The 27,804-nt window shown below is 46.9% G+C and overlaps 1 protein-coding gene across 1 annotated transcript; it reads right to left on the bottom strand.

Annotated features, from left to right (window-relative positions):
* Positions 1-411: 411 nt before the first annotated feature.
* Positions 412-27,804, bottom strand: CFAP45 (cilia and flagella associated protein 45). Its single transcript, XM_033092890.1, has 12 exons — positions 27,748-27,804; positions 22,398-22,523; positions 20,365-20,501; positions 18,316-18,460; positions 17,819-17,989; positions 16,495-16,673; positions 14,639-14,768; positions 10,989-11,135; positions 7,245-7,358; positions 6,472-6,665; positions 3,241-3,465; positions 412-2,888 (listed from the first exon to the last, which is right to left on the bottom strand). Exons 1-12 carry the CDS (start codon positions 27,748-27,750, stop codon positions 2,810-2,812), a joined length of 1,650 nt encoding a protein of 549 aa, XP_032948781.1. The 5' UTR covers positions 27,751-27,804; the 3' UTR covers positions 412-2,809.

Here is a 27,804-nt window from a genome sequence, read left to right as displayed (position 1 = left end):
ATCAGAGACCCGTACAACAAAGTCAGTACTTAGATACATTTTTTCCTGTAAGCTTCTCACATCTTTACATCAACAGAGGCAATGCAGCAAACAGCACTTTCTACTCATCCTCAGATTTCCCCAGCACCACTCTCCCCTTTGCAGCTTCCTAGACACCTGAGATGATTCAGTGACTTGGAGGGGTGTACAAAGGTCATTTCCCCTCTGCGAACTAGAAGGAAATCCTGAAGCCACCCTAGCAGAAATCACCATCTATCCAAAGGTCCAACCTCTAGCAACAAGACTGAGACTGGTTTTTCCTGAACTGGTAGGCTCACTAAATTGTCAAAAGAATTCAGATTTTTCTCTCTTCTTTGTCTCAAGGCCCCACCCACCCTGTAAGCAGAGCGTACCCAGTCCCCTGCTGGCTCTGCCACTACTATCATGCCTGAACCCACCAGCCTCCTTTACCCAGGTACCTTTTCCCTGTAATTATCCCCACTGCCATTCCTGATTGAGAGCAGTGGCGAGTTTATAAAAGATGCCCAGATGTGGCTGGCTAGCCTCAGAGCCAGCTGTTGGCCTAGCTGTCAGGAGTGTCCTACTTCTAGAAACAAAGTTCCTGCTGAGTCAGGCCAATCCTGAAACCCGAGGAAGCTTGTGCAGAGCTTCTCAGGAATCCAGACAGAAGAAATTGAACCTCTCTTCCACTTCATGGCCCAATTATAAGAATTCATGGAGGGGGACAACCCTGAGGGCAGAACTCTGAGATTCTCTCCCAAACCATCTTCACCTGCTCAGAGGTGGCTATACTCCTCCATCTCTGAAGCCATACCTTGATTCATGTAACCTATAACCATCCCCACCATGTCCAGGCCATGTTGAGATGGTCTCACTATTAGGCCTTAGGATCAGCCAGGCCCTGCAGACCTGCATTTTCACCAGCAGCAGTTCAGGTGAAATGCTAGCTTTGCTTTCAACTTATGAAGTTGGCTCATTTTTTTCTACATGGGCTCAGAAGTTAGCAATGGGCATGGAACTCCTTTTCTCCTTGACCTGCACTCCAAGGAAGCCCATTTCTCCCAGCCCCAAAATGGATGACTTAGGTAGAGGGCTTGACAAACTCCAAGCTGGACAAACTCCTTTCTGGCTTTCCTGGCAAGAGGGTCCCCAGAAACAGGTAAGGGCTCACTCCTTGGTCCCTGTAGGTACTAACTGTGCAAAAGATGATGCTCAGAGAAAACCTAGACAAGTAAACCAGCTGAGGAAGGGGGCCAGAATGGTCAGTGGCATTGCCATGTCTTCTCTCCCATCCTAGGCTGGGTACCAAATATTTCTAAGACCCCGAGGGAAAACAGTAGCACTTCCCTAGGTAGGAGGTACTAAGCAGAAAAGATGAGAAAGCCTCTTTCCCAAGCAGCTGGTGGGGCTGCCCATCTGGCTGGGTGGAGCTAGTCTTCCCTGATGGGAAAGGTAGAGAAGGTGTCCGGTGAAGCTGCAGTGTCCTGAAGAAGAGGAAGCACAGGAAGCAGCTTGCCCACTCTCCCTGGGTCCTATGAAAAGAGGACTCTTGCCTGAGGCCCTTGTAACCTGGTACTATAAAAACCCAGGACACGCCCAGCAGCTGTTCAATGCCTCCTCTAGTATAGGACCCATCCAAGGAGACACTACGGGGCTCAATTTGGGAAATGAAACATAGGGGCAGGCGGCTGGGGCGCCATTAGCAATGGGAGCTGGATGGAAACCCTGTTCCTCCAAGGTATACACAAATGGGGAATGGCTCCATCCCCTAGAAGTTAGTACTTTAGCCCACAATGGAAGCTTAATAATCAGGGTCATCCCCCTAAAAGATCTGAAACTATTCTAAAGGTACAAGAAATTTGATGGGAGCATCTCATGGGGATAAAGTAAAAGCAGACTGGAACAGTGAAAAGTTTCTGTGAGGGTGGAATCAGGTCTGCTGTGTTCACTGAATGCCTAAAAGGCACCTAGCACATGGTAGGTACTCAAGAAGTATTTGAATGAGTGAATGAATGAATAAAGAGTACTTGGGGGAAAAGTGAAGCAAACTAACACAGATAACGATGGCTTTGGGAAGCCCCACTAGTCGGAGTGTGGTGGACTGAGGAGAAGCCAGACACTGGAGTGAGTGAAGCAGCTGTATTTGGGTGAGCGGACTGGGCCGACAGGGTGAGGAGAGGGGCCCTGGGCTTGCCCTGATGAGGGACAGGCAGGTGTCTCTGTTGTGGCACTGTCCGGAGTTGAAAGTCTCTGGCAGGAGAGGGCTGAGACAACACCCCTTTACAGATGCGGTCTGAGTCAGGTGTGAGCTCAGTAAGAACTCTGCCTCAGGCAGTCCAGTGCCTCCTACCCCACACTGCCCAGCCCAGCCCTCGCCCAGGCCCCTCCTGGAGAACATCTCTAGCTCCTTGCCACAGCCCTGAAATGCCTCTGAGCTGGGTGTGGAATAGAGACAGACTACACTATGCTGAAAATGGACATGACAGCATCTCAGAGGATCACAAAAAGTCCATGAGCCACGAGAACAAAGGGACCACATGGCTTAGGATGATCATGGAGAGCATCCTCCCATTTCCAGCCCCTGAACATCACAGCACCCATACTTGGGTCTCCTGTAACCTATTTTGCTCCACGTTCAGTATCCTATTGTAGCCACATCCCCGCACAAGAAAGGTGGGCTGTTCCTCAAGAGAAGTAGAATAGATTTAATCTGTAACTTCAAAATGTCTAGGTTAGCAGCAGTCATGGACACTCAGAGACTAGTTGGAACCTTCCCCTGAAAACATCCGGAGGGGCTTGGAGGTGCCCTTCAGTTCACAGAGGTGGCTGGTAGGATGTTAGCTTTGCGCTCAGCTTCAATGCAGTACTTCTCAGGAAGGCCGGTGGCTCTGCCAGGGAAACACAGGGTAGGTGTAAGGGGAGGGTGGGACCAGAGAGTAGGTAGCAGGAAGTGGGCTCTGGGTGGGCTTACAGAACCTGGGGCCCTACACCCCCAACCCCACTCCCACAAACCATCCCCCAAACATATTTCTGTCAAGTCTCCAGCATCCTGCCAAGTAGTTCCTAGAAAGCCAGGAAAACCCAAGTCCTAGGACTTTCTGCTGGAGCCCCCTTCAGAAGGCAACATCCCTGAGCACCTATGTAACACCCCTTCAATCCCTGAATCCCAGCTTTCTAGCCTGAAATGCCATCTCCTTGGGGAAGGAGAGAGGAACTGAGGAGGAACAGATGAAAGTGTACCTCAGCTCTTCAATCATTCTCTTCTTGATGTCTTTAATATGCTCACACCGCTTCTGGGCCTCCTCTTTGAGGCGTCGGCCCTCTTCGAAGGTGGTGATCCGGTCCTGCACCTGCTTCTGCTGGTTCTCACGCACCTGGCGCCGGAGCTCATTGGCATGTTGTAAGCGCCCTGTGGCCTTTTTCTCCTCCTCCCGCCGCTCCTTTTCAATCTGCTCTCTCTGAGCCCTGGAGGAGGGACAAAGATTATGGGATGGACTGGGCTGAGCTGGCCCTGCCAAGGAAAGGCCCTGGGGGAGCCTCCTGGGTGGGCTTCTCTAGTGGATTTGTTTCAGAGTCCACAGATTTCCACACTCTGGCCCTCTTCTTTTGAGGCTCAGAGATCAGCCCCAAAGGCTGCATCTGCACATGCTTGCCAAGTCCTGTCCAGCCAGTACATACAACTGTATGTCACAAGCACGCTTAGAAGGGCCCCATGCTTAGCTTCATGCTCTGCCGTCACTGTTTTGAAATTCTTAATAACTCTTGAACAAGGGGCCCCACAATCTCATTTTTCACTGAGCCCTGCAAATTATGTAGCTGGTCCTGCATCCAGAGTTTTATCCACTGGAAGCTATTGTTCCTACTCTTCTCTCTTATAACAATACACAACTCCTCTCCAGCTTGTTCTAATACCTCTCTCTCTCTCTCTCTCTCTGTCCGTCCCTCCCTCCCTCCCTCCCTCCGTACCTCCTTCCCTTCCTTCCTCTCTTCCATCACATGGACCCTGACATCAGGGGGGAAATGGCTAATGTATACTAGTTAGGCTCAGAAAAACTCAAATGAAATGTATTCACATCTCAGAGGAAATGCAGTCATAGGTCATCTTATCATTTTTTTCTCAATGTAATAAAAAACAAAATGTAAAATCATTTTAGGCAGGGATCTCTCACCTTCTCTGCTCCCTGGAGTCACTCACACCCCAACAAAGGTACCAAAAGCACCATTTCACTTACTCATTTCCCTCTAGCCATCTTCTAAGATGCACCATAACTCATACATGGGGTATCAGCTCAACCCCCAGCAACTCTTTTATACCATGTCAGCACCTCCTAAAATTCAACTCCCATTACACAGCCTTCTGTTTATCAAAAGAGAAGTATTGAATTCCCTGCCCCTCTGTATTTAAACACCAAATCCCCACTGCTCAGGCACATCCACAGCAGCAGGAAGACTCTCCTCTTTGCCTTGTCATTATTTTTCTATATAGAGACGTTTCCTATTGTTTCACATTTTGTGAAACAGAATGGAAATAGGGGACCTGTATGTGTCACTAAAGAGCCCCTGGGGGTGGCCAGCAGTTGAAAATCTGAATGGGGAAGAACTAGGCCATTTCACAGGGTTAAAGCAAGTGATCTTGGAGCCTACCTATATTACAATCCCCTGGGACCTTTCCAAAACTACTGATGCCTGGATCTCACCCCAAACCAGTTAAATCAGAATCTGTGGAGGTGGATCCTGGGCATCAGTACTTTTTGAAAGCTCCTAGGCATTTGTAAGAACCACTAGGTAGAGTAGGTCAGCTATCTCTGCTTAGTCAACAGGCTGGAGTTAAAGGCATCCCTCTGTCCAGAAACAGGAAGTCCACATATAGGCCATACAAGAGGCTGTGTTTTTGAAGTAGGAAAAGTTGGCTATGGCAGAGATGCGCCTAGCACTTGAAGACACCCACTATGGTAGTCACATGGCCCTGGAGACACTAGGTCTAGATGCTAACCTAGAACAACAGGTGAAATTGAACTTCTCCAAAGGACTGGTCTAGCTTTAATAACTGGCATCAGGCAAACAAAGCAAAGAACAAATGGGTCAGTGGCAGAAGTAGAATTTTAATTTCTTTCCATTAACATTTATTATTGCCTGCTAAAGGCAACACAGATGTCTAAAGGCATAGAGGCTGAGGAGGGCACTCTGGACCCCAGGGGCAGAATCTTTGGGGCCATTAAGGAAGCTGCCTTCTTCACCAGGTAGCCAGAGACCATGGCATAACCCCTGAGGGCAGGGAAAGCTAGAGCCAAATTGCAGCAGTGGGAACAGGCTGGGGGCCCACAGTTCAATGTAAGACCAGTAACCTGACTCTGATAAGGACAGAGATTTCTATGGATCTGCTCTGTCTCTGGCCAGGGGTCTGGTGGTCTGGTCTGGCATGTGACTAATGGGCCAAGAAGAAGGACCTAGAGCATGCAGACCAAGCAAGCCAGGCTGCACCGCTCAATCTCTACTTATCTGAGTATAATTTCAGTAATTTTGTATCCCAACCCCCAATCCCCAATTCAAATTTTGTTTTGTTTCCTTTTGAAATTTCCTGATCTTATGGAGTCTGAACCAGAGCAAGAAGGGAGTCATTCCCAGTTAGGCCAGAACAGTTAGAGTCAGGAGAACACCCCAGGGGCCAGGTCTGGTGGTGGCAGATAGTGCCTACTAGAAAACAGAGCAGCTGTGACTGCTGACTGCTTTGGGGGTGAAAGAGGGGGCAGGGACAGTGAGAGATGTGAACACATAGCTTCCACTTATGTGTTGGAATTATCATTGAGCCAACAGAAAGAACAAAATAAAAGGATAAAGAGCTGGCAAGGCAGGAGGCACGGAGATACACACACACACACACACACACACACACACACACACACATATGAGGTTCATCCAAATGAGTCTCTAGCATCCTTCCTACATGAATGGACAAGGACAATGTTTTATTCATCTCATATATCCCATAGCCCGCAGCACAAAGCCTTGAATATATGTGCTTAGTACAAATTTGTCAAATGAATGGCAAAGACCTCCCTTAAAGCCCTGATCCAGTGACTCACAACCGTTAGTGTTTGAAGTTCTTCTCTCCATCTCTCCTAAACCTCCCTGCTGCAGTTTAATCCCTAGCTTGTGAGGTGGGGATTGTGGGTCGGGGGGCAGAAGGGACCAGATTTATACCTTTTCTGACAACTTTAACGCTTCAGGGTACATAATCCCAACAATCCCCAATTCCTTCAACATTTCCAGGTGCTTTCCAGTTCTCTAATCACAAAACTCTTGGTTCAAGAGTCTGAAATATTTCAATCGTCCTTCTGGTTAGAATGACCCCACCAACTCAGTCAAGGTGGATGTGCATGTCTGTGGAATTGCCAGAAAGCTTCTCTACCCAATACGGGCATCCCTGCTACAGGGTAAAGAAAGAAAGCCAAGGTTCCCAGCCCCTCCTACCGAAGGATCCTCTCGAACTCATCCCGGTCCCGTTGCACCTGAACGGCTAGACTGTGCTCCTTGAACGCCACCTGCTCCAGACGACTTTTCCGCAGTTTGGCTTCTGTTTCCATCTTCTTCAGTACATTTTCCCTTTCCTTTCTGCGCCACTCTCTGTCTTCTACTTCCTGGTTGCGCTTGGCCCTCAAGGCATCCTGGGAAAGGAGAAGGTGGGGAGATCAGTGAGGGCGCAAAACAACCTCCACACTGACCAGGTGCATTTGGGAAGACACTCCCTCACAGACTCTCTGACACAGCCTGCTTTGAGAGTCTCCATGAATTTCTCTGGCAACAAGGTTATCATAGGAAATGGAGTCCTGTCATAGAACTTTCAGGTCAGAATATACCCCAAGGGGCCATCTTGTCCTTTCATCCCACTCATTCCAATTCTTTCCCTATACCTCAAACACCTCCAGACAGTCCTGAAATTGCTTCTAGTTTTAAAAATTGCTAATGATAGAGATAGCACCGTTTTCTCTGTTTTCCACAGTTGAGGTTGAAAGTTCTTTACAAAGTAGCCAAAAACTTCCTCTTGAATCTTAAGGACTTAGGCATAATGCAAGGCTTGGTCTTTGCTGCCATTGGCGCTGGGAGCAGACCCACCCTTTCTTCTCAGATAACTGGCTCCTCTCTTCTAAATCGCCACCCACAAGGCCACTTTACATTTTAAAGGCTGTCAAAGGAATAGTTAAAGGATTGGGAGAGGTTGAGGGAAGCAAAGACTGAGTAGATACCTGTTCTGCCTGGTAATCCTGGGCCTTCTCCTGCATGGCCCTCAGGCGGGCGGTCTCCTTCTCTTTCTCCCTCCGCATTCTCTCTTGCTCAGCCTCAAACTCTGCTTCTCGAGCCTGCCAAAAAGGAAGATCTTGTAGAATGGCTCCCACTTCCCCAACCTTGCAGAGAGTGTTAGGTCAGCTACGGGCATGGTCAAAGCGGCCAGGAGCCAAGTCATACCCCTCTGCCAAGTCAGACCCCTCCTCGCATAACGGAAACTGGGGCCCCTGGCGTTTCCCAGAAAAGGCAGCAGACCGTTGGTGTGATAAACAACTACCTGATGCAGCCGCTCGCGCACGATCTGCGCTGGGGGGCCTGCCCGTCTGCCACCTCACTCAGCCAACCCCAACCCCAAAAATCGCATATATAGGCCTCCCTCGCTCTGCCCTGTGCGCGACTTCACTGGCCCCGTCTGCGGACCAGTGAACCTCGCCCAGGAGCGCAGAATAAAGCACTCATCTTTCTCAGCCTGCCTGACTCTCTTAGTTTCTATCTCGCTGCAAGCCTTACAGAGAGAAACCAAGCCCCTGTACCAGTCTGTCCAGTATATCCCCTACCACCTCTGGACTCCTTCCAGTAGAGCAGAATGGCTATGTATCAATTCATGGAAATAGAAACCAATTAGCGTTTGTAAAATGCTTTCTCCTGTATTATCCCAGAGGATCCTCTCATCTCATGAAATAGATATTATAGATGAGGAAACTGATGTTCATAGAGATTGAGGGTCCTGCCCAAGATTGCAGAGCTAGTCAGCTACCAAACAGGATTTGAATGCAGGTGTCCTGAGCACAGCCTTCACGCTCCTTCCATTACTTAACAATTTCCAAGTTGCAAAGCCACTGGGCCAAGTTTCTAGAAGTAACAACTGTGACTCCCCTGCCTGTCTTATAAAGTGCAGCAGGTAGAGGTTATCTCATGAGTTCCTGGGCAAATGGCCAACACACAGGGGTTAGCAGATACCTAAGGAGTGACCCATCAAAATTAGCTCCTTTTGCTACTTCTCTGAAAAAAACAGATATATTCCTAAAAGCTTCCCAAACCCAGCTTCCCAATAACCATTCTAGGTCAGACATTAATGGCTCAGGTTGGGTGTAAATGTGATCTTCCCATAAAGAACATTCCCTAGACCCCATTCTACCCGCCCACACTTCTGTGCAGCCCAGTGAGTTGCCTGCTTGTGAGCTGTGCATGCTGGTCTCTCTGTTCCACCTTGCTCTAGATGGCAGGGCAGAGAACTCTGGAGGCTTCCACAGCCAATTAGCTCTAAAGGGGCAGCCCTGGCTGCAAGAACAGAGACCACTATGTGGTCAGGAAAGGGCTTAAAATATACATGGATACTCACAGTGGACTGTGGGCATGCCCAAGTGCCTGATCCCTTTGCCAGTCATCAGCCTCTCGCAGCTACCTCTGCCAATGCCCTCTCCATGTATGAAGGCAAGACATCCTCCTCTCTGCTCAGAAATCTATGGTGATTCTTCACCATTCCATGCTTCCAGCTCTGCTCAAGGTCTAAGGCAATCCCAACAACTGCTCTCAGCTCTCTGGCATCACCTCATTTTTTATCATGACCGCCACAGATGCTCTGCTGCAGCCAGCAAACCTGTTCACCAACTCCAACACATGACTGGCTTATTATCATCACCTTCACCAACTCAGGGAAATAGCTTCTGAGTTCCATATGATGTACATAGTATCTAGATATGTTCAGCCTAGTCTGACAATGGACACATATTGAAGCATTCAGGACATTTTAATCAATCAGTGACTAGGTTCACAAGGAGGTTGTAATGATTAAATGAATCAACACGTGTGTTACGCGGGGTCTCTGGTCCTGGCTCCCCGCATAAGAACATAGGACATGGTGAGGCCAAAAGGATTGCATTTGCTAGCTGCAATCCGCAGTCCACTCCTCTGCCAACCAACCCCTTGCCAGCCACAACCCGCTGTCTGCTTCTCTGCCAACCAACCAACCCACTAGAGTAGCCACAGCAGTTATATCAGTGGCTAATGGCTAACCGTTAACAACTGATGGCCAACCAGCCACAGGGGATGGCCATCTGATTACAGCTGATGACCATCTAAGAACCAAGCCAGCACCTTTCCACGTGAGGCCAAGAGCCTGGAAACTGCTCTCTGGGATTCTGTCCCCACAATAGTGATCACACAACTGCCACTTGTTGAGCCATTAGTCTGTGCACAGGTTCTGTGCCAAGTGCTTCACATGTTGTGGGGACAGAGTCCCAGAGAACAGTTTCCAGGCTCTCAGCCTCACGTGGAGAGGTGCTGGCTCAGGTAGTAGATGGCCATCAGCTGTAACTAGTTGGCTGCCAGCTGTTACCAGTTGGCCATTAGCCACTAATATAACTGACGTGGCTGAGCTAGCAAGGGTGGATTGCAGTTAGCAAGGGGTTGGTTGGTTGGTAGGCAGGCAGGCAGGCAGGCAGGCAGGCAGGCAGGCAGGCAGGCAGAGAAGCAGGTGGCGGATTGCAGCTAGCAACTGGGGTTGGTTGGTTGGCAGAGAAGCGGACAGCAGATTGCGGATCGTGTGGCTCCTGCTTCCTGTGTCTCCAACCCAGCAGCCAACGAGACGATAGTGGTATGAACCCCCTATCCATGGCTCCGTTGGTGTTCCTTTTTGGCTTCACCATATCCTGTGTTCTTGTGCGGGGGACTGAGAGCTAAGTCCCTGCATTACAACTATTATGCATGAACCATCTATGCTTCCCCCCTTCACCCCGCTGCCCGTCTTGCATTCTCATTCTGTTCCCTGTATATCCTGGCATCCAATAAGAAAACCAAAGCCAATAAATAAGCTTTGTTGAGCTTCACTTTCTGTGGTTTGCCTTGGGAGTATGTAGGTATATCCCATATGCCTTTTCAAATTATACCCACACCTTCCCCTTGTCCATAATTAAAACTCACTACTATAAAGTATGATGTGACCTCTGTCATCACGGAACCTCAAAACTAGAGGGGAGACAGGACCAACACACCTAGAATTAAATAAATTTCCTGCCACCTTGAGACCATCCTTCTCTTTTCACATAAATCCATGTTCACTCCATCTAAACAGTGCTTAAATGCTTTTTCTTTTTTTGCCTGCCATCATTCCTCAAAGACCCAATCATTCCATTACCCCATTTCGCCCCAGAATGAGCCTGCATATTCCTAAACTGCATCTCCCAGTAACTTTTGCAGGCATTGCCCTCTGCTCTATGGTGCATTTGTTCTTATGGGTTCTACAGTGAGGGATGGGGAAGGGTCTATTTTCTGAGTCTAGCACCCAGTACAGGATTCCCAATATAGGAATTTTCACAAGAAATTTATGGGGAAGCTGACTCATGATTACCGGGGATATAATTATCCAGGTCATGAGGAATCCACAGAAATCTTTACTTTCACCAATAGTTTCAATTTTCTTCCCTGCCTGCACCTGACCCTCAATCCAACTTCTAATTAAAGGTGTTAACAAGGATAATAATATCCTAATTTGGGTGCCTTTCCAGGCTATCTGTTAATGAACAAGTGCATTGGCCAAGATGAAGAGGAAAAGAAGCCAGGCCCTTGAACTAAGGACATGAGTTTTAGAATGAAGACAGGGCTGCCTTGGGTCGAAGTCCCCTCGGTTCTCAGGCCTGCCTCTCCCTATGACAGACATTCCATTCCTGGCCAGAAGTCCCAGGCATCAGAAACCAGCTTCCTACCATCTTCTTCTTGGTGAACTCCATCACCATCTGGTCTGCCAGCTTCTCCTGAGCCAGCAGCTCTGCTTTCTGTTTCTGGCTCTCGTCATTTATGCGCTTAATCTCAGCTTGTATCTTCAGTTTTTGCTGGTGCCTTTGTTCCATGTCCTGCCAGCAAAGGGAAGAGAGCCTCAGAGTAGAAGGGAAAAAGACCAAAAGATACTAGCATACTGCAATAGAGAGGCACAAATAGACGCAGGGAGACAAATGCTTCCGTTTCTATCCTTTGTTAAAGAGGTCGTCAATGACCTCTTCCAGCCAAATGGCCTCTGCAGGCCTCATCCAACTTCATGGAAGCCCCTGATACCGTTGACCTATGTATACTCTCAGGAAGTAGAGGATCTTAAAATTCTAATCAGTGTCTCCCACATGTCATGTTAAACCCCATCCATGTGGCTTTGTTCATGGTATGTTCCTCCTGCCTTTAATTTTCTTCTCCTATTTAAATCCAAACTTTTGGTCATCATCAACAGTAATGATTTAAATAAGTATTGCCCTAATTGGATACTTTCTATTCATTGGGCACATAGTCTATCTCTAACATCTAAATACATCCCAAAACCCTAAAAGATAGGCCTTGTTATCGCTTTCAAGCAGATGAAGAAACTGAGGCCTGAAGTGTAAGTTATTTGCCCAGAGCCATACAGCTAATAAAACCCAGAGCAGAATTTTGAAACCTGGTCTGTCAAAATTAAAGTTCCAATCTTCTCTGGAAGTCTTACTTGACTGCCCCAAGTTTCAATTCTCTCTTCTCTTCTTAATCTCTGCACTTAAGATGGTGCCACACCTCCTGGGATTTAATTTTACACTGCTTTGTAGGTCCCATGCATTTCCTTTGTGTTCATTCTGTCACAAGTAGAGGACAGGGACCATGTGTCACATTTCTTCTCTTTCTCAATAACATGTAGCCCAATGAGGAAAACAGAAAACACTCAATAAACTATTGCTAAATAAGGCAGGGAAGTGGGGGCCAAAGTGAGTGGCATGTGAGAAACTAAAAATCATAAACACAGAGAAACACAATGAGCAATAGAGATCAGAGAACCAATGTGACCCTCAATGACAAGATCCCTTCTAAGTAAGGAGCCTCTGCCTTTTCCAGCCATAAGCCTTTGGAAGCTCCGGATGATAGGACCACTTCTGAACCCGACCACGTTCTCAGGCCCCAGTGTGGAGGGACACTGGAATTTTGTGCTGCTGCCTCCCTACACCCTACACCCTTCCAATCAAACTCAGACTCCTTGCTTCTACCCATCAAGTCAACCCCCCACACACACTGTTTCAGCTCCCTCCATTTCTTCAAAGACTGAGCCCCTTTCCCTGGCCTTCTGCTCCTCAGTCCAGCTTCTGCCCTGACTCATTCAAAGCAATTCTACTGTCTCTCCCCCAACCTGGCTCACTGCCTACATAGTTCAGGGCTCCTTCCTCCAGGAAGCCGTCTGCCTCTAGCCAGGGCTATGTGGCACCTGAATCATGGTTACCAGGATTCCTTCACTCTCACTGTACCCAAGTCCTTGTGCACTCCACTTTTCCTCTTCTGCTTCTCCAACTCTCACACTCCTTTCTTCATTTCCTTTCTACTTCTTCCCCCCAGTTTTAGGCCTGCCATTGGTACCCCAGGCATTCTATAATCCCATTGACCCTCAAAGCTAAAAAAGCTGCCAACCTCTGATTTATGACATATATACAATCATGTATTTACTTTCTTTGCCTATTTACATTTTAATTTGTGTTTTTGTTGGTTCATATCATTTCCAAGAAACCAAAGGACTTTCCCTGCTTCCCATCTTTGAAGCCATTCCAAAGCAACTGCAGATGAACTCCCCTCATTTTTCTCCATCTTGCTAGCAAGGTTGTAAAAGCTGCCCTTGTGCTCCCCTGAGATGATAAGGCAAGTCTAAGCTGGAGGGGCACAGGTTGCTACCTTAAAGTTGCCTAACAATACTTCGTGGAGACTCAGGGAGTGCTTCTTAGAAGGACAGCGAAATGACAGTGACAAAACATCAGTGTAATGGTGTTGACTCGGTGACACCTGGAACTTTCTCAGTGAACCTACCAATTCCCACTCCCCACAATCTAGTTGGATTTTCCAGCATTCATTTCTCACCCTTTCCCTGCGTATCTATCCCATGCCTCTCCTCCTGGCCCTTTCCCTCTCTCTCCTGAGCCAGGAAATTTGCCAGGTCTCTCTGTCTTCTTGGCCTTGTTGGTTTCCTTTTCAAGCAGTTCACAAGGCTACATGCCCCCTCATCTTCCTTTACTATCCAGGTGATCTTCCTCCCATACCAGAGGTCGTCTGAAAAGCCATTATAATCATAAGGGCATCTGTGAGACCCTTCAGGGGCCCCTGTCACTCACCACCATCAAACGCACTGGGAGATACAATTCAGTCATCCATGAACATGGGGGAGGAGAACAGAAATAAAAGCATATGTTTTCCACAAATTAAATGGCACCACAAGGAAACAATCAGACAAATCAGACTATAGGACATTCTTCAAGTCAACTAACATGGATGCTTCAAAATATCAGTGTTATAAAAATAAATGAACTAATGAATGAAAGAGAAAACTCTTCTAGATCAAAACAGACTAAAGAGACTTAAGTGAGTGATCCTGGTTTGGGAAAAAGAAAACAACTGAAATACATTTTTGGAACAATTGGAGAAATTTGAATATGGATTAAATACTAAATGATATAGAATCATTGGATTCGATTTTTTGATAGGGGATGTGATAATGGTATTGTTGACATGTAAGAGAATGTCTTCAGAGAATGTTCTTTGGAGATGCAGACTGAAGCATTTAGTAGCAAAGTGTCAAGATATCTGCAACTTTTAAATAGTTTAACAAAATATGCATATACATCTAAAAGAGACAAGCAACTAAGGCAGATATTAACAATCATTAAATTACTGCAGCATTGATTGGTGTGGTATAATTCTTTCAACTTGTCTGTGTGTATAAAAATTTTCAAAAGGGGAAAAAAGAATAAATGCTCCAAATGCTTGCCATGTCCCTGACTGTGCTTTTGTGTATTCCAACAGACCAAATAAGGCAAATGGAACAGCATTTTTTTTTTAAGTGTACTTAGTCATCATTTCTTTTGCAATGGATATGCCTACTAATTTTATTTAGGCTAACAGGAAAAAAAGGTTTGGCTCCTCAACGCAATTAATGACACTGGGATGCTATATACTTTGAATGTGGTAACTAACAGCAGGGAGCTGGAACTAAGACACTACTACTGTTCATCTACAAAGTGTATAGTATCCCTAGATAATTAAGGGAAGACTATAAAACATCCCTCTGTTTATTTGTGTAAATCGTGCTGCTATATATTTCCTTTATGTGTCCATTCACATGGACATGTCAGTCTTGGACCCCAGGTCCCAAAGAGTCAGAGAGTCTCTATCCAAATCACTGCTCATCCCCAGCATGGCGCCATGGCCAAATAAATGTTTAATATGCCAATAAAAACTTGATGGTGATGGTGTTGTAAAATGAGCATGTGCCTGACAGAAAATTAGTCTACTCCCTGAAACCCCCAAATTTTGGAAGGCTTTGTTGCTGATGCTTGTGGAAGTTGGCATATCTGTCCAGCCCTGTTACCCTGAGATCCTCCTCGTGGAGCTGTTCTATGTATTCCAGCAGCTGCTGCTTCTCCTGCTCCCGTTGCTCAGCAAGTAGTGATCGCCCCTCCTGGTTCTTTTCCATCTGCTGCACAATGTGCCGTCTTCCTCTGGAGAGAATAGGGCCACAGTGTCTTAGAAATCGAGGGTCCATGTCTCTATGTTCCAACCTCCACCCAAATAACTTTCAGAATGGGAAGTGTGACAGGAACAATTTGAGAAGTGCCCTAAACATGGCTATGCTTCATGAACTCAGACCAAAGTCCTTCTGCAAAGTGTCGCAAGTGATCAGTTCTCTATTTTCCTGGGTCTGGGACTCACTGTTCTTGATATTATCCCGTTTCTTCATTTGCTTCCCAAGAGTTCACCCCACATCATAATGTACCTCCTCCCTTCCAGTGTGTAAAGAGCTTCAGAAATCCTACAACCTCCCAAGCCTTCCCAGAGCCACACGGAGCTGGCTTCCCATGCTGACCTCACAGAGCTTCAAGAGTTCAAAAGCCCACAACTTCTTCCTCCAGTACCTCTGCTCTCACCCTGAGTATCATGTCATCCAAGCCTACCTCCCATGCCTAGTTTGCTGACAGTCTTTCTTATATTCTATCGCACATTTTGAGACAGCAGCTGGTGGACAGGGCTGAGACTGAGGAACCAGTCTCTGCAATCGGTGTAGCCCATGGCTCCCTATGTGTATTGGGATATGAATAAACTTGGAAGCACCCAGATACTGGGGTATATGAGTAAAGGCTGGAAGAATGTGAGAAGACACAGATTGGGATAAGAATCTAGGGGAAAGAGTATGAAATTCACATTCAGATAGAGCACTTGAATGGCTTCATGACTCTAGATGAAATAAACAGGAGTAATGAGTAAGTTATATGGAAGCAGGTTTGAACTCAGTATAAAGACCAGCTCAAATCATTAGAGCTGCCTAATGAGGCAGACATTTTTCCTCGATTGGAGCTATTTATACAGAAGATGAAGAGCCACTTAGCCATTAAATAACTTTTATTGGGAGCCTACTATAGTCCACCAGGTACCTACTAGAAATCCAGAGATGAATGGTGCAAGAGAACAGAATACAGGTGGGGAGAGAGAACTGCCATTCAGTGTGGTACAAGTACTATTTATAGAGGTAATTCTTATATTATATGGTTGGTGTTCTAAATCTAGCACACTACCATTCTATAATTTACCTGCTTTGGGTCTTGTCCTTTTCTGCAAAACAAAGGGACTAAATTTATTCATTCTAATTATTTCATGTATTAAGTACCTACTATAGGCCAAACACTCTGCTAGGCCCAGGAGCTACAGAAATGAATGAGACAGGGACTCTGTCCTCCATCTAGTAAGGATCAGAGAGCCACAGTGCAAGAAGTGGTGTGCTAGGTATAAACACAGTGTGATGGAACACAGAGGACAGAGCCACCAAGCCTACTTGGGGAAGAGAGGGAAGCTTCTTAGGGGAGGTGACAACAAAACTATATACTCGGGGAAGAGACAGTGTTTTCCAAGGGAAAGGAAAGAGAAAGGTATTCAAAGGAGCAGGAACTTATTACAAGACGTGGCATGTTGGGAAATGGGAAAAAGCATAGAGTGGATGGCAGGAAATGGTGAGAAATGAGGCTGAATCGGGGCCAGATTGCGCAGCATGTGTTATAATCTTGGAAATAAACTTTAGGAAGATCTGTGGTTCTATGAATCACTTCATAAATGTTTTGAGATAATAATAGATGATGATAATGGCCATTTCTCATCTCTTCCCTCTGTGAAAGGCTACATGGACCTAAAGATACATGGAAATGACAGAGGGAGATGCAAAAACCACCTCTTTACCGTATTCTTTCCTCCTTCCTCTTCCTGTCCCATTCCTCCTGCCTTTGAATGGATTTCTGCCGTTCTACCTCCATCATCTGATCCAGTCGCTTCTCTTCTGCACCCAGTTCTTTCTGGATCAGCTGCTTTTCCAGGATTTGGGCATCCCGGATAGCATGGCACTTGGCATTGAGGATGATCTGAAGAGTGGAAATGAAATTGTGGCACTAGGTCTGGGAGTAAGGTTAGGGAGGAATGCACCACGAGGGTGTAGAAGTTGGAGGGGGGAGAAATGGGAGCAGAGCACTATCCAGTGTGCTGTAAATGCACATAGCAGCTCACAAGCCCAGAAAAGCAAGAACATTCTTATATTTGCCCTTCCCCTTAATATAGTTCAAACCTAACACTTACTGGGCTCCTAAGTGCTAATCTGTGCAAGGAAAGGACCAGAGTAGCATCTTTCAGCATATTGGGTCTTAGTGTTAGGGGGTCATGAATCACTCTTTGGGAATATGATGAAAGCTATAGCTCCCTTTCTTCCATAAAACTCACTTACATATAGACACACAAAATCTCCATGAAATTTCAGAGGTTTGTGGTCCCCCTTAGGGACCCATGAACCCCAGTTAAGACCCCTGTTCTACTCCTCAGGGAAACTGAAAACTCTTGCAGAGGCCAAGCCACCAAACTTTTAAGCTGGAGGAGCCCAACGTCACACAGAAAGAGATAATAACCCAGGGTCATCAATAACAACCATGAAGTAAAAGCTTTAGAAAATAAATGGAGATACAAGTAGAGAAGTACCTGAGAGAAAGAAATTGTAGATGAAGGGATTGGGGAGTCCACATTTTTCATTGGGTTGAGAAGTGAACCACATGCAAATGAGAAACAAAATAGAATTCAAATGAGTCTCTAGCCTTTGTGCTTTCAGCTAAAACACTTCAAAAAGAACCCAATGGCCTGGATCACCCTCTGTGGCCAGAATTAAACTAGCAGGTTAAAAATAAAAGTAATATCCCATTTATTGACCAATCCACAGTTTGTAAAGCCTCTCCCATATTTCAGTTTATTTAATCCTGCCAATAACTGTGCCAAGTAGTTTACCCCTTGCACTTTACAGATGAAGTGAGGTTCAGGGAGGGCAAGTGCTTCACTGAAGGTCACACAGCAGCTCAAAGCACAGCAACCATGTGACAGATGCAGCTCTCCCCCAACCCCCAATCTCACTTCCCCTCTCCAGCCAACCCCTCACTTCACTTTTCCCACCTCCTTGCCCTACCTCCAGCTGGAACCAATGCTGTCCAGAGTTTGAATAAGAGGAGGGAAGAAATGCAGGGCCCCCCACCTTGCTCATGTCCTTGAGTTCCTCCTCCTGCTCCATCCGCAGCTTGTTGGCTCTCTGTAGAAGGTTCTGGGCCCTCTCCTTGGCCACCTCCTCTAGGTCACTGAGCTTCTTGTTGTTCCTCCAAACCATTTCCTTCTCTTTCATGACTGTCTTGCGTGTGGTCACTGCATCCTACAGGAGACCAGACTGCATCAGTGTGGGATTGAAGCCTGTGTCCTGGCCACTAGCCTGGCTACCACAGGTGACCCAATATGATTTTGCTTCACTCCATCATGCTATCAGAACCCAAAATTTTCTCAGCCTGACTTCATCCTCGCCATTCCCGTTGCCCCCTAGTTACTCCCACAACTAGTCTTCATTCTAGAGCATGTCTCCATCCATGCCTTGTTCCAAGGTCCCCTAACTAGATCCCCAAGTTTCATGGAAAGCTGGCCTCTCCCCAGCACGTCTCTCTTCTGCCCCCATCTGTTGAGACCAGGGCTCGGGGGCTTAGCTACCATAATGGCTTCCTTCTCCTTCCTGAAGGCCTGCTCCCTGGCCTCAAGTTCTTCTCTGGTTAGCACATGGGATGCCCATTTGATCCGCTCAAACTCCTCGGGGCTCATGATAAGGGACTCCCCAGAGGGATCCTTGGTGGGAACGCTGACATAAGAAATGAACAAAGTTAGGGAGGGGAAGTGAGAAAGAGCTCTCAGCACCACGATGTAGGCTTCTCTGCTCTCTTCCCTCCCCTCATCATTGCCAACCCTCCAGTATGAACGTGGCCAGTGGTAGGAGGGACTGCCAATTGCACTGTGGGTCCACTGGGACGAAGACATCCAGCAGAGGGTGAAGTTGCATCACAGGCTATAAAGAGACATTTTAAGAACTTTCACCAAAAGGCCCCGCCTTCTCTGTGTAACCATCCATGGCCCTTCCACCGATGTACACATATGCCGATCCCCCACATCAGGCCCAACACACCACCCCCTATCTCTCAGTCCACCACACTCTGCTCTCACTGTCCATGTTATGGCCATTGGGTGGGGCCTTTATCCTCGCTGGATTACAAACCCCTTCAGGACATAGTCTCTGTCTTAATAACATTGGTGGCCTAGTAGTCTCTGGCCCAGTGCTGGGCACAGAGTGAGAACTCAAAACAAAACTGTCGAATTAAACTTTAAAAATAGATTATTCCTCAAGGATGACATAAAAAGGGCAAGGGGACGCCAAACTTGTTGAAATTGATGCTAGTGAGAAACCTAAACACCCTGCCCATCCAGCCCAGAGAGAAGCTTTGAACTCTAAATATTAATTAAAATGTCTGATCAACAACAGTTGGAGACATGTCTGTAGACCTCTCCTTTCTAGCTGCCCAACCATTCAACAAACCAATAGGTAATTATAATGATTACAAACAAATGACATATATTAAAGATGGAGGTGGGAGAAACAGGGGGTGGGAATAAAGCTGCTTCTGGGTGAGGCCATTTAACAGGCACATGGCAATGAGACGCAGCAGTCTGAGGCAGGAAGTGAAACCTCATCTAATAAAACTAGTATAGGGGGAGGTCCAGGAGGTGGAGCAAATGAGTGGTGAATTTGGAGCTTAGCCAAGATCTCATGATTCACTGAATGACACGGCCCCAAACAGCCTAGAATCTGGAATGACCAGGAATGACCTGAATCTGACGCAGCATGTCGTGGGCATTCAGCAGCCCAGACAAGGAGCCAGCAGCTTCAACTCCAATGTGTTTTCACGACTAGACCCCTCCAAGAAGGAACAATTTCTCGCACCCCAGGGGTGGCCACAGGGCTTCCCACTATTTTTGGCCATTTAATTCCCCAGGCTGACCAGATGGTGCTCCTGGAGCTGTGTCCTAGCTGTGCCTCCCCAGCTCGTGACACAGGCAGCATTTTATAGAAATTCAAACTGTTGGAAGGTGGGGACAGAGTAAGAAGAACAGTTTCAGGGAATGAAGCACTTGCACAAGAGCTAAACCATCGAGCAACAGTACTGGCTCATTTTCACATTGCTGAGTGAGGCCCAAATCCCACAGGAGGGGCCAAGCAAGGAGGCAGCTCCAGTGGGGGAAGCTGTGCTAAGCTTATCCCAAAAGAACCCAAGAGCCTGTGGGAATTTCTTCTTATGGCCTCACAGCCTGGGTAGAAGCCAGGGAGCTAATTAGGCATCCAGTCAGTTTCCCTTTGCTTCAGATTCCTGATGCAGTAAAAAGGAAGTGACTCATCTGGACCATTCCCTTTACCAAGTGCACTAATGGGGGCTTAGGGAGGTCCCACTAAACACCTCCTTTCTACCAGCCCTGTAGGTCCTACAGCAGCCAGAAGAGAGGAAAAAGAAAGAAGCTGGGAACCAAGGGTAATGGAAATAATAGATACAAGAGGGGAGAAACAGAGATGCCAACATGAAGAAGAAAGAAGGAGAATATGAAACAAACAGGGGAGATGAACACAAAATAAGTGGAGGTTTGACTGACAGTGAAACCAGGTGAGTTTTCCCCTCACCCAGCTTTCAGCAGCCCTGGGTTTGGGCCCTGGGTACTCACATGAGTTTCCGAACCATGTCCCTGGTGATGAGCTGGATGGTCTCCGGCTTGTGGTCCAAGCCCAGAGCAGTGAGAGTTTTCTGAATGGTATGCTTATCTCGGAGCAGCACGATGGGTCTGCCACTCTGGGCCAGGGGCTATGGGTTCAGCAAAGACAGCTTAGAAGCTGGTCATCTCACTTCCCATTGGTCAGGCCTAACTTCAAGTGTAAACTTCCCCTCTCCTGGGGCTTTCACCCAATCCAGTGGCAAAGGAGGCTGGCTGGGGCCCAGACTGCAGAACCATCAAGAGTAGCCAGGGCACTGAGAAAGCAGCATCGTGCTCTACACTTGAACTTGGCCAGATGTGTTCTGTACTGACCAGCTCTTCTGAGAACAAGGCCTCTCTATAACTTGTGTGGATACTCCTGGACAGATAGGAAGAGGGGTTGCTAGTGTGTGTTCATTCCTAACCTAAAACTATCAGGAATGAAAATTTTAGGTCTCCATCTTCTCCCTCCATGATTTATGAAAGAAGGAATAATTCTCTCTCTTTGATCACACTGTGGGCTTGAAGAAATACAATTTGTTACAGACTCATTCAATCTATGATATTCATATTTTTAATCTTTTCTAAGGATTAGATTAATTTGCTCTGATTCCCCAGGAAAAAGGCCATATGGGGGGAGTTAGAAATGGCTAAATGGCCTGGTAGAGACCTGCCCTTAAATCTAATGTGGTGAGGAAATCAGAGAGTTCAAATTCAGCAAGAATACAAGACATATGTTTTTTCAAAAATTTCTGACAGTGAGAGAGTTAGGTAATAAGAAAATGAAATAACTTATTTCGGGAAATTTTTGAACACAGGAGAGAATTTCATTTGTCATTCATGCTGTAATTGTGATCCTGAGAGGAAGCAAAGGGCTTCAATCGAGGTCCTTCCTGTCCTGAGAACCTCACTTTGCGTAGAGGTCCCAGAGTGCTGCTGCCACTGTGTGCCCATCTCTGCTTCCAAGTCATGCCACAGACCCCTTCTGCCCCCTACTGCCGATTGAGAGACTTCTTAGACTCTCACCCAGCAATAAGGCCAAAGAAACAGGGCCAGGAACGGCATTGTTCTGACTGCTCCTTTTGCTAGCCAGCAGGACTACTCCTGGAGAGTCTTTCCAGGACTTTATCTTCGCTTTGACTAGAAATTACATTCCTTTGATTCTTCCCCTTGTCAATAGGAAAGCTGCTGCAGAGTGGGGGTCTTCTAAATGCAGAAAGATACCTGTCTTGAACCCTCTGCAAAGTCCCTTTTGATTCACAATGAGAATAGTGAGGAACAGGGATAGATATCGCCTCTCCTCTCTCCAGCCCACCTGCTGCCAAAGGTATTCGCACCAGTATTCACGCCACCACTGGCATCTTTCCTCTCTTTTTCTTTTCTCTCTCAATCTCTAAATACCCTTCTCTCCATGTCTCATTCTCTTTCTAGCTTTGCCTCTCTTCCTTCTCACCTGGTGAACTCCATGTGTACCAAGATTATTCCAAGTAGTACTTTAGCTCTCCTTCTTAGACTAAAGGAATTGTCAGCTTCTTAGTCAGGATGGCAAATAAAGACCTGCTCGTTTCCCAAAGCTAAGAAATTATTTTGGTTGAGCACCTGGGAAAGGAGGATGACTCTGTGGTTTGATCCAATGTTGTTCTTGGATGAAGGGGGAATACGTTGCTCTGTGTCTGCAAGCTTGGTCCAGTGGCCCTGCAATGTTTTCCTCATGGCGTGTTCACTGAGCAACTATCAAACTCTCTGCAGCCAAGCCTCCCCTTCGAGATTACAACAGATTTTCAATGCTGTGCAGACGTGAGGCTTGTGTTAGTGGAGAAAGCCAGGTGTGTGGTATACATGGGCCACACTAGATGTCAGGGTTCAACTGCTAGCTCTCAGAACTTTTCTCTGTCTTCATCTGAGAGAGGGGCTGATGTGACCAGTGCTAGCATTGTTCTGAGCAACACTAGTCCAGGTCACTACCTCCAGGTGGTAGCTACCTGGAGGGGCCGGGAGAGGGTTACCTTGATACCTCCAAAGAGGCTCTCATCTACTTCAGAGCTCATGGTTTTGGTCCGATAGCGAGTCCTATTCCTTGACCTGTTGGAAGTGGTAGAAGAACACCTCAGAACACCAGTTGTGTGTAACGGCTGCAGGAAGAGGCAGAAAATTTGGGCCATCAGTATTGAGTGCCATCTGGACCCTTGGCAAGGTAAACACACTTCACCAGCCCATACCAGTGTAGGTAGGGGTGCCTGTGGAAAAGCCACTGAGGGAAAGCACCTGAGTGAACCCTGAAATGTAGAGGACACCCACACAGAAACAGAGGGCTCTCTGGGTAGGGGCCAGGCACACTAGCTCAGTGAGGAGTATTTCTGTAGTCCCTGAGCTGAAGGCCAAGTCATTGTGCCATATGGAAGAAAGAAGGAAGGAAACAAGGTGAGAGGATAACCTCATTGTTGGCCCAGTCCCAGTTTCCCACAAGGACACTCTCTTGTGAGGCCATCTGGGCTTGCCTCCCCAGAAATGTATAGTGTCCTCTTCACCTCCAATCTTCTCAGCCTGAGCTCCAAGCCCCCTTCACAAATGACACTATTATTTGACCTCTTTCATGTCTCCATAATCTCACAAGGTTATAGTGGGGAGCAGAGGATATTAAGGATGGAAAAGCACCTTGTCTCCTGCTTGGCACACAGTTGGTGCCTAATAAACTTCAATGGATGAATGATGACTAATTGCCAGCTACAATCAGACAAACCAGTACATAATGTCCACCATGTGACTTTCACTCCCAGGACCCCTTTAGTGTGCATTAGTCAGTTTTAACCACCCAGTGTCTTCTATGTTTGGAGAGTTCCCCTCTAATGAGGTTTGGAGACAAGGCTCATCTCTGATTATCAAAGCTGAAGACACCAGATATTCACCCTCCAAGCCTGGGCAAAACCAATCAGATCACCGAAGCCTGACAAGGGACAGCAAACTAGTGATGCAAGAAGGAGAACAAGGAAAACCTTTCTGGAAAAGGCAGCAGTCACAACCACACCTAGTGTCTGGGGCAGTGCTGATAAAGACACCAGCAGCACCTCACAGCCAAAGCTGCCAACATTGGAGGTGCAACACAGCATCAAGAGTCCTCACCAGACCAGTGTAGTATTGTGTTTCTGGCCTCTGTTCTAGCTGCAACTGCTCCCTTCGCTCCCATTTACCAAGCTCAGTCCAAGCCTTGGTGTCAGGTCCATGAGCTCTCCCAAATCCTTAAAGTTCTGTCTCTCCTACTTATAACAGGAACCCTGACTAATACAACCTCATTCCCAAAGCTCATCCAGTTTCAGCTCAGTCCCGAGAGGAGAAGTCTGTCTCCAGGAGTGGCTTCTGTGAGGACTGTGGGACAACTCCAGGCTTAATCCAAAGCTGATTCAATTCTCACTTTGAAGGAGCCCACATCTCTCACAGTTATCTAAGCTGGGATGTCTCGGGGAAATGAGCTATACACATTGGGTCTCCCAAGCCTGGGAATCAGCCACTGTCAAGGGGACAGAATGGACAGGGAAATGGACTGTGCATTCCAGGTCACTAAACACTGGACAGTGTGTTTTGAAAGCTTTCATTTGCCATGACCAACCAGACACCCCAGCACCTGTTCCACCTGTTTCAGGTTTTCACACTAAATTGAGCAGTTATTCTCCAGCTGTCTCTGTTCTGTACAAGGAGCACTGCTGTGTGTCCTGTTCCTCACTGCTTGGCACAACCATCAACAGGCTTACAGAGGGAACCTCCCTCCCTTCGCAGCCTCAGTCAGCCCCAACAGAGCAGAGCAAAAATGTTCAGATTTATTAAAAAGCAAATATAGCAGCCCCAAGGATGCCTAATAACAGACTAAAGGTGAGTGATGAGCAACTGCTCCCCTTTCCACCAAAAATAAAATAAGAGGAAATGAATAAAAACTGCAATAGATGGTACTGAGCATTGGGAATAACTGGAAAAAGTGGAAGGCACTGGATCATGAAGGATGGTGTGAGTGCTGTACATAATTAAGGGAAAAGATGCAGTCCTAACACATAGTAGGAGCTCAATATGCATTTGATGAAGAATTAATGAATGAAACCAAACAAGATGACCTCTCAAGGGCTGCACATCAGACTAAGATAGAAGCCTTTCTGGAACATGCCTGCCTGAGTCCAGGCCACTCCACCACTCCATTTTCCATGTCACTATAAGTATGGCCTACACTATGGAAAATGATGTAGGTGAAAGGGCTGGAGTACAGATGGAAAGTATTATTATTGTTTTGCATTTGTTTTCCTGTTTCTTTTCAAAGGCTTCTGCAGGTTTTCCCTTGTCCACAGGTGTCCACCAGACTGCGGGTTCCTCAGGGCTGACATTGCCATCACCTCTTTCCTATGATCTTGGTACCCAGATCAAGAGGAAGTCATCCAAAAGATACTCAACTGCCTGAGCCTAGAAGTCAGAACAGAGGAAGGAAAACAGATGACCACAGAAAAGTAGCCACTGAGCAGGGCAGAGGGAAGCACTGAGATCTAGGATTGGGTGAGAAAACCTCACTGGGGAAATGCTGACTTTGAAACCACAAGCCGTACACCAAGATTAGAATAACCAGTTTGCCAAGAGTAATAAGAAGGATTAGAGAGGTCACTGTGTAAAAATACTGGAGAAAAATGAAGAACCAAGCAGAAATGGAAAGTTAGATCCTTCTGGGCCAGAGTCAGTAGCCAGGAGGTTCTTTCAAGAGGTGAAGGGTTGGTTTTATTTCTTGCATGACCAAATAAATATCCCCAAGAAGCTGAGCAGTGCCTGGAAGGAGGCCTGTCTAGTTCTTAGTGGGAGGCAGCTCTTGAAAAAAAGGAAGAGAGCCTGATAAAAACTGGTAGTAATAGCTGAGGAGGCAGGAGGGATTGGGGAAGATGAGGATTGGGGACAAATAAAGATGCCAGCCCTACTTTAATATTTTCATTTTGGTGACCTAGCTGACTCCCTTTCTCTTCAAAAATCATCCTATCCCAGGAGTACAAATATTTGGCCACTGCTCAGAGCTCTGGGAGAGACTCTGATGCAGTAAGATTAGCTGGTCAATTGGATGATAATTTTGACTTAGTCATTGATATAGGATAATCTCCATACCATATTGTTTTAAAGAAAACAGAATATAAGATGTGTAAGTACCCCTATAAAAATGTTTGTATGAGGATATGCACCCATAGTGTGTTACTGAAAGAATTTTCAGAAAAATGTTTAATTTCAGGTGAGCATTATCATCTTAAGACATTTCTTGTATTGAATAATTTTTTGCAATGAGTAGGTAACTCTTTTTATGATCAGAAAAAAAAAAACCCAAAACTATTTTTATTTGAAAACAAAACATAACAGTGGGCCTGATGCCCCAACTCTGAACACAGGAGAGTCCAGCCCTTTAAAAACTGCAGCATTTTATGTCCCAGGGCCCAGGATGTTCAGCTCAAATCCAGCAAGACAGAGCTGGGACAGGGCTGGCACAGGATGGTGTAGAGTTTCCCTGACAAAACTGGAACATCTGTCAACTGAACAAAGACGAAGGCATGTTCTTTTCTTGATGTCCTCTCCATCCTGGATCTAGCTCCTCTTTTGCATATAGGTTCACTGCAGGCTAACAAATTCAGGCTTTGAGCTCTTGGCCTGATTCTACTTCCTTTTTCTATAAGCTTGGGTTACTGAGAAGGTGGGGATGCCTAGGCAGCAGGCACCTAGGCTTTCACTTAGTGATCCACTCAGTTTACCTCTTTCTTCAAATGGAACCAGGGTGGCCATCTGTCGGATGCCTTCTTAAGACAACATCCTAGTCAGTACTGAGGTCCATCCCTCCTTCTACAGGATGCTGTTATTCCTTGATTTTAAGGGTCCTGGAGGTCTGCCTAGTTGTGAGCCTCCCCACCACCACCACCTCTCCCCACTCCCCCAAACACTCTCATAAGCTAGTGAGCAGCATCTCTCTCTGTCTCTGTCTCTGTCTCTGTCTCTGTCTCTCTCTCTCTCTCTCTCTCTCTCTTTCTCTCTCTCTCTCTCTCTTTCTCTCTCTCATATACACCTGGCCTGCCAGATGAGCCGAGGTCACTAACTTGACTCGCTGCTTCTCAAAGCTGCCCTTATGCCCAGTCCTGTCCAAGGGATTTCAGAAGGGCTCAGTCAGCAGACCAAACCCCTGCCCTGAGCGGCCCTTGGATGGGGAATCCCTGATCTGGGTGCAGAGAAGCCCACAAGCCTAGCCCCGATGCAACTCACCAATTAATTTGGGCTTGAAAATATGAAATTTTTAAAACAAGAGAAAAAAACCCCACAAACTTTTACTGTATGCCCTTAGATGCCAGGTGTGATGCTAGGCCCTCGCAGACAGACATACACCACTGTGCTTGTAAGGCACTGAGGAGAGCTAGGGGTAATACACATAACAAACGCCTAGGTGAAAAGGACCCCACTGCAACACCTCAGGTAGGTCTCAGAAAAGGGGAACTGCTCTTTTCTGGAGACTTGTTTATCTTGTAATTAACAAAGCTCTTCTGAAATCTCTACTTGGATACCCTGTATTTGAACCACTGAGACCCCGAAAAGCAGTGTCACCTCTGGGCAGGAAATATGTCCACCAGTACACACAAGTGTGCCCCCAGAAATTCTAAGGTTATTTCCAATACCCCAAGGCTCCAACACTTATCCTCCGCCCACCTCCCTTATCCTTCAGGGACCAACACACTCCTCACTGGAGCCCAGACATCCCCTGCATAGCTCCTCCCAGGCCTGCTGCCCTTCTCAACCCTCATGACCCTTGTTGTCCTTCTCAGGCCAGCCAGACCAGTCCCAATCCCTCCAGGGTCTTTCAAACCTGGTACCTTCCTCATTCATTCATTCATTTGCAAATATTTGTTGAGTAGCAGCTGAGTGACCCCAAGACCCAAGTAACAAAAGAGAAAACTGAGAGTCAAAAATATTCAGTGATTTATGTGTTGTCACTGCTAGTTAGTGTCAGACAACCTGTCATCTGGCCTCTTCACCAGTGGTTTTTCCCCATCACAACCCACAATCCCCAGCCCATAGAGGCCCAAGTCTGATGGTAGGGAGAAAAGATTGGGACATCCCTTTCTCCCCAACTTCCACGCTCAGGATCACTTTACACTTTCAATTCCTATCGATGCTGCCCTTAATTCCTCTTTTGGAAAAGCAAGTTCCTCAGAACTTCCCTGGCCTCTTCTAGGGGTGTCCTCCCGATCCTGGGCCTTCCGACACCTTCTGCCCTCCCCCAGTACTCCACTTTCCCGGCTCAGAAATCCAACCCAATTCAGAACAGTTGAGGCACCACCTGAGGTTCTCCCCCATCACCGGGGACCTCACCATCTCAAACCGAACCTCCGCCGCCTCTGCTGCCCGCACCTCCTAGGAGGCGCTGGG

The sequence above is a fragment of the Rhinolophus ferrumequinum genome, chromosome 22 (genome assembly GCF_004115265.2).
Source record: "Rhinolophus ferrumequinum isolate MPI-CBG mRhiFer1 chromosome 22, mRhiFer1_v1.p, whole genome shotgun sequence".
Lineage (NCBI taxonomy): Eukaryota > Metazoa > Chordata > Mammalia > Chiroptera > Rhinolophidae > Rhinolophus > Rhinolophus ferrumequinum.
Note: the sequence above shows the minus strand (reverse complement) of the source record. Positions and strands in the feature narration are given on the sequence as shown.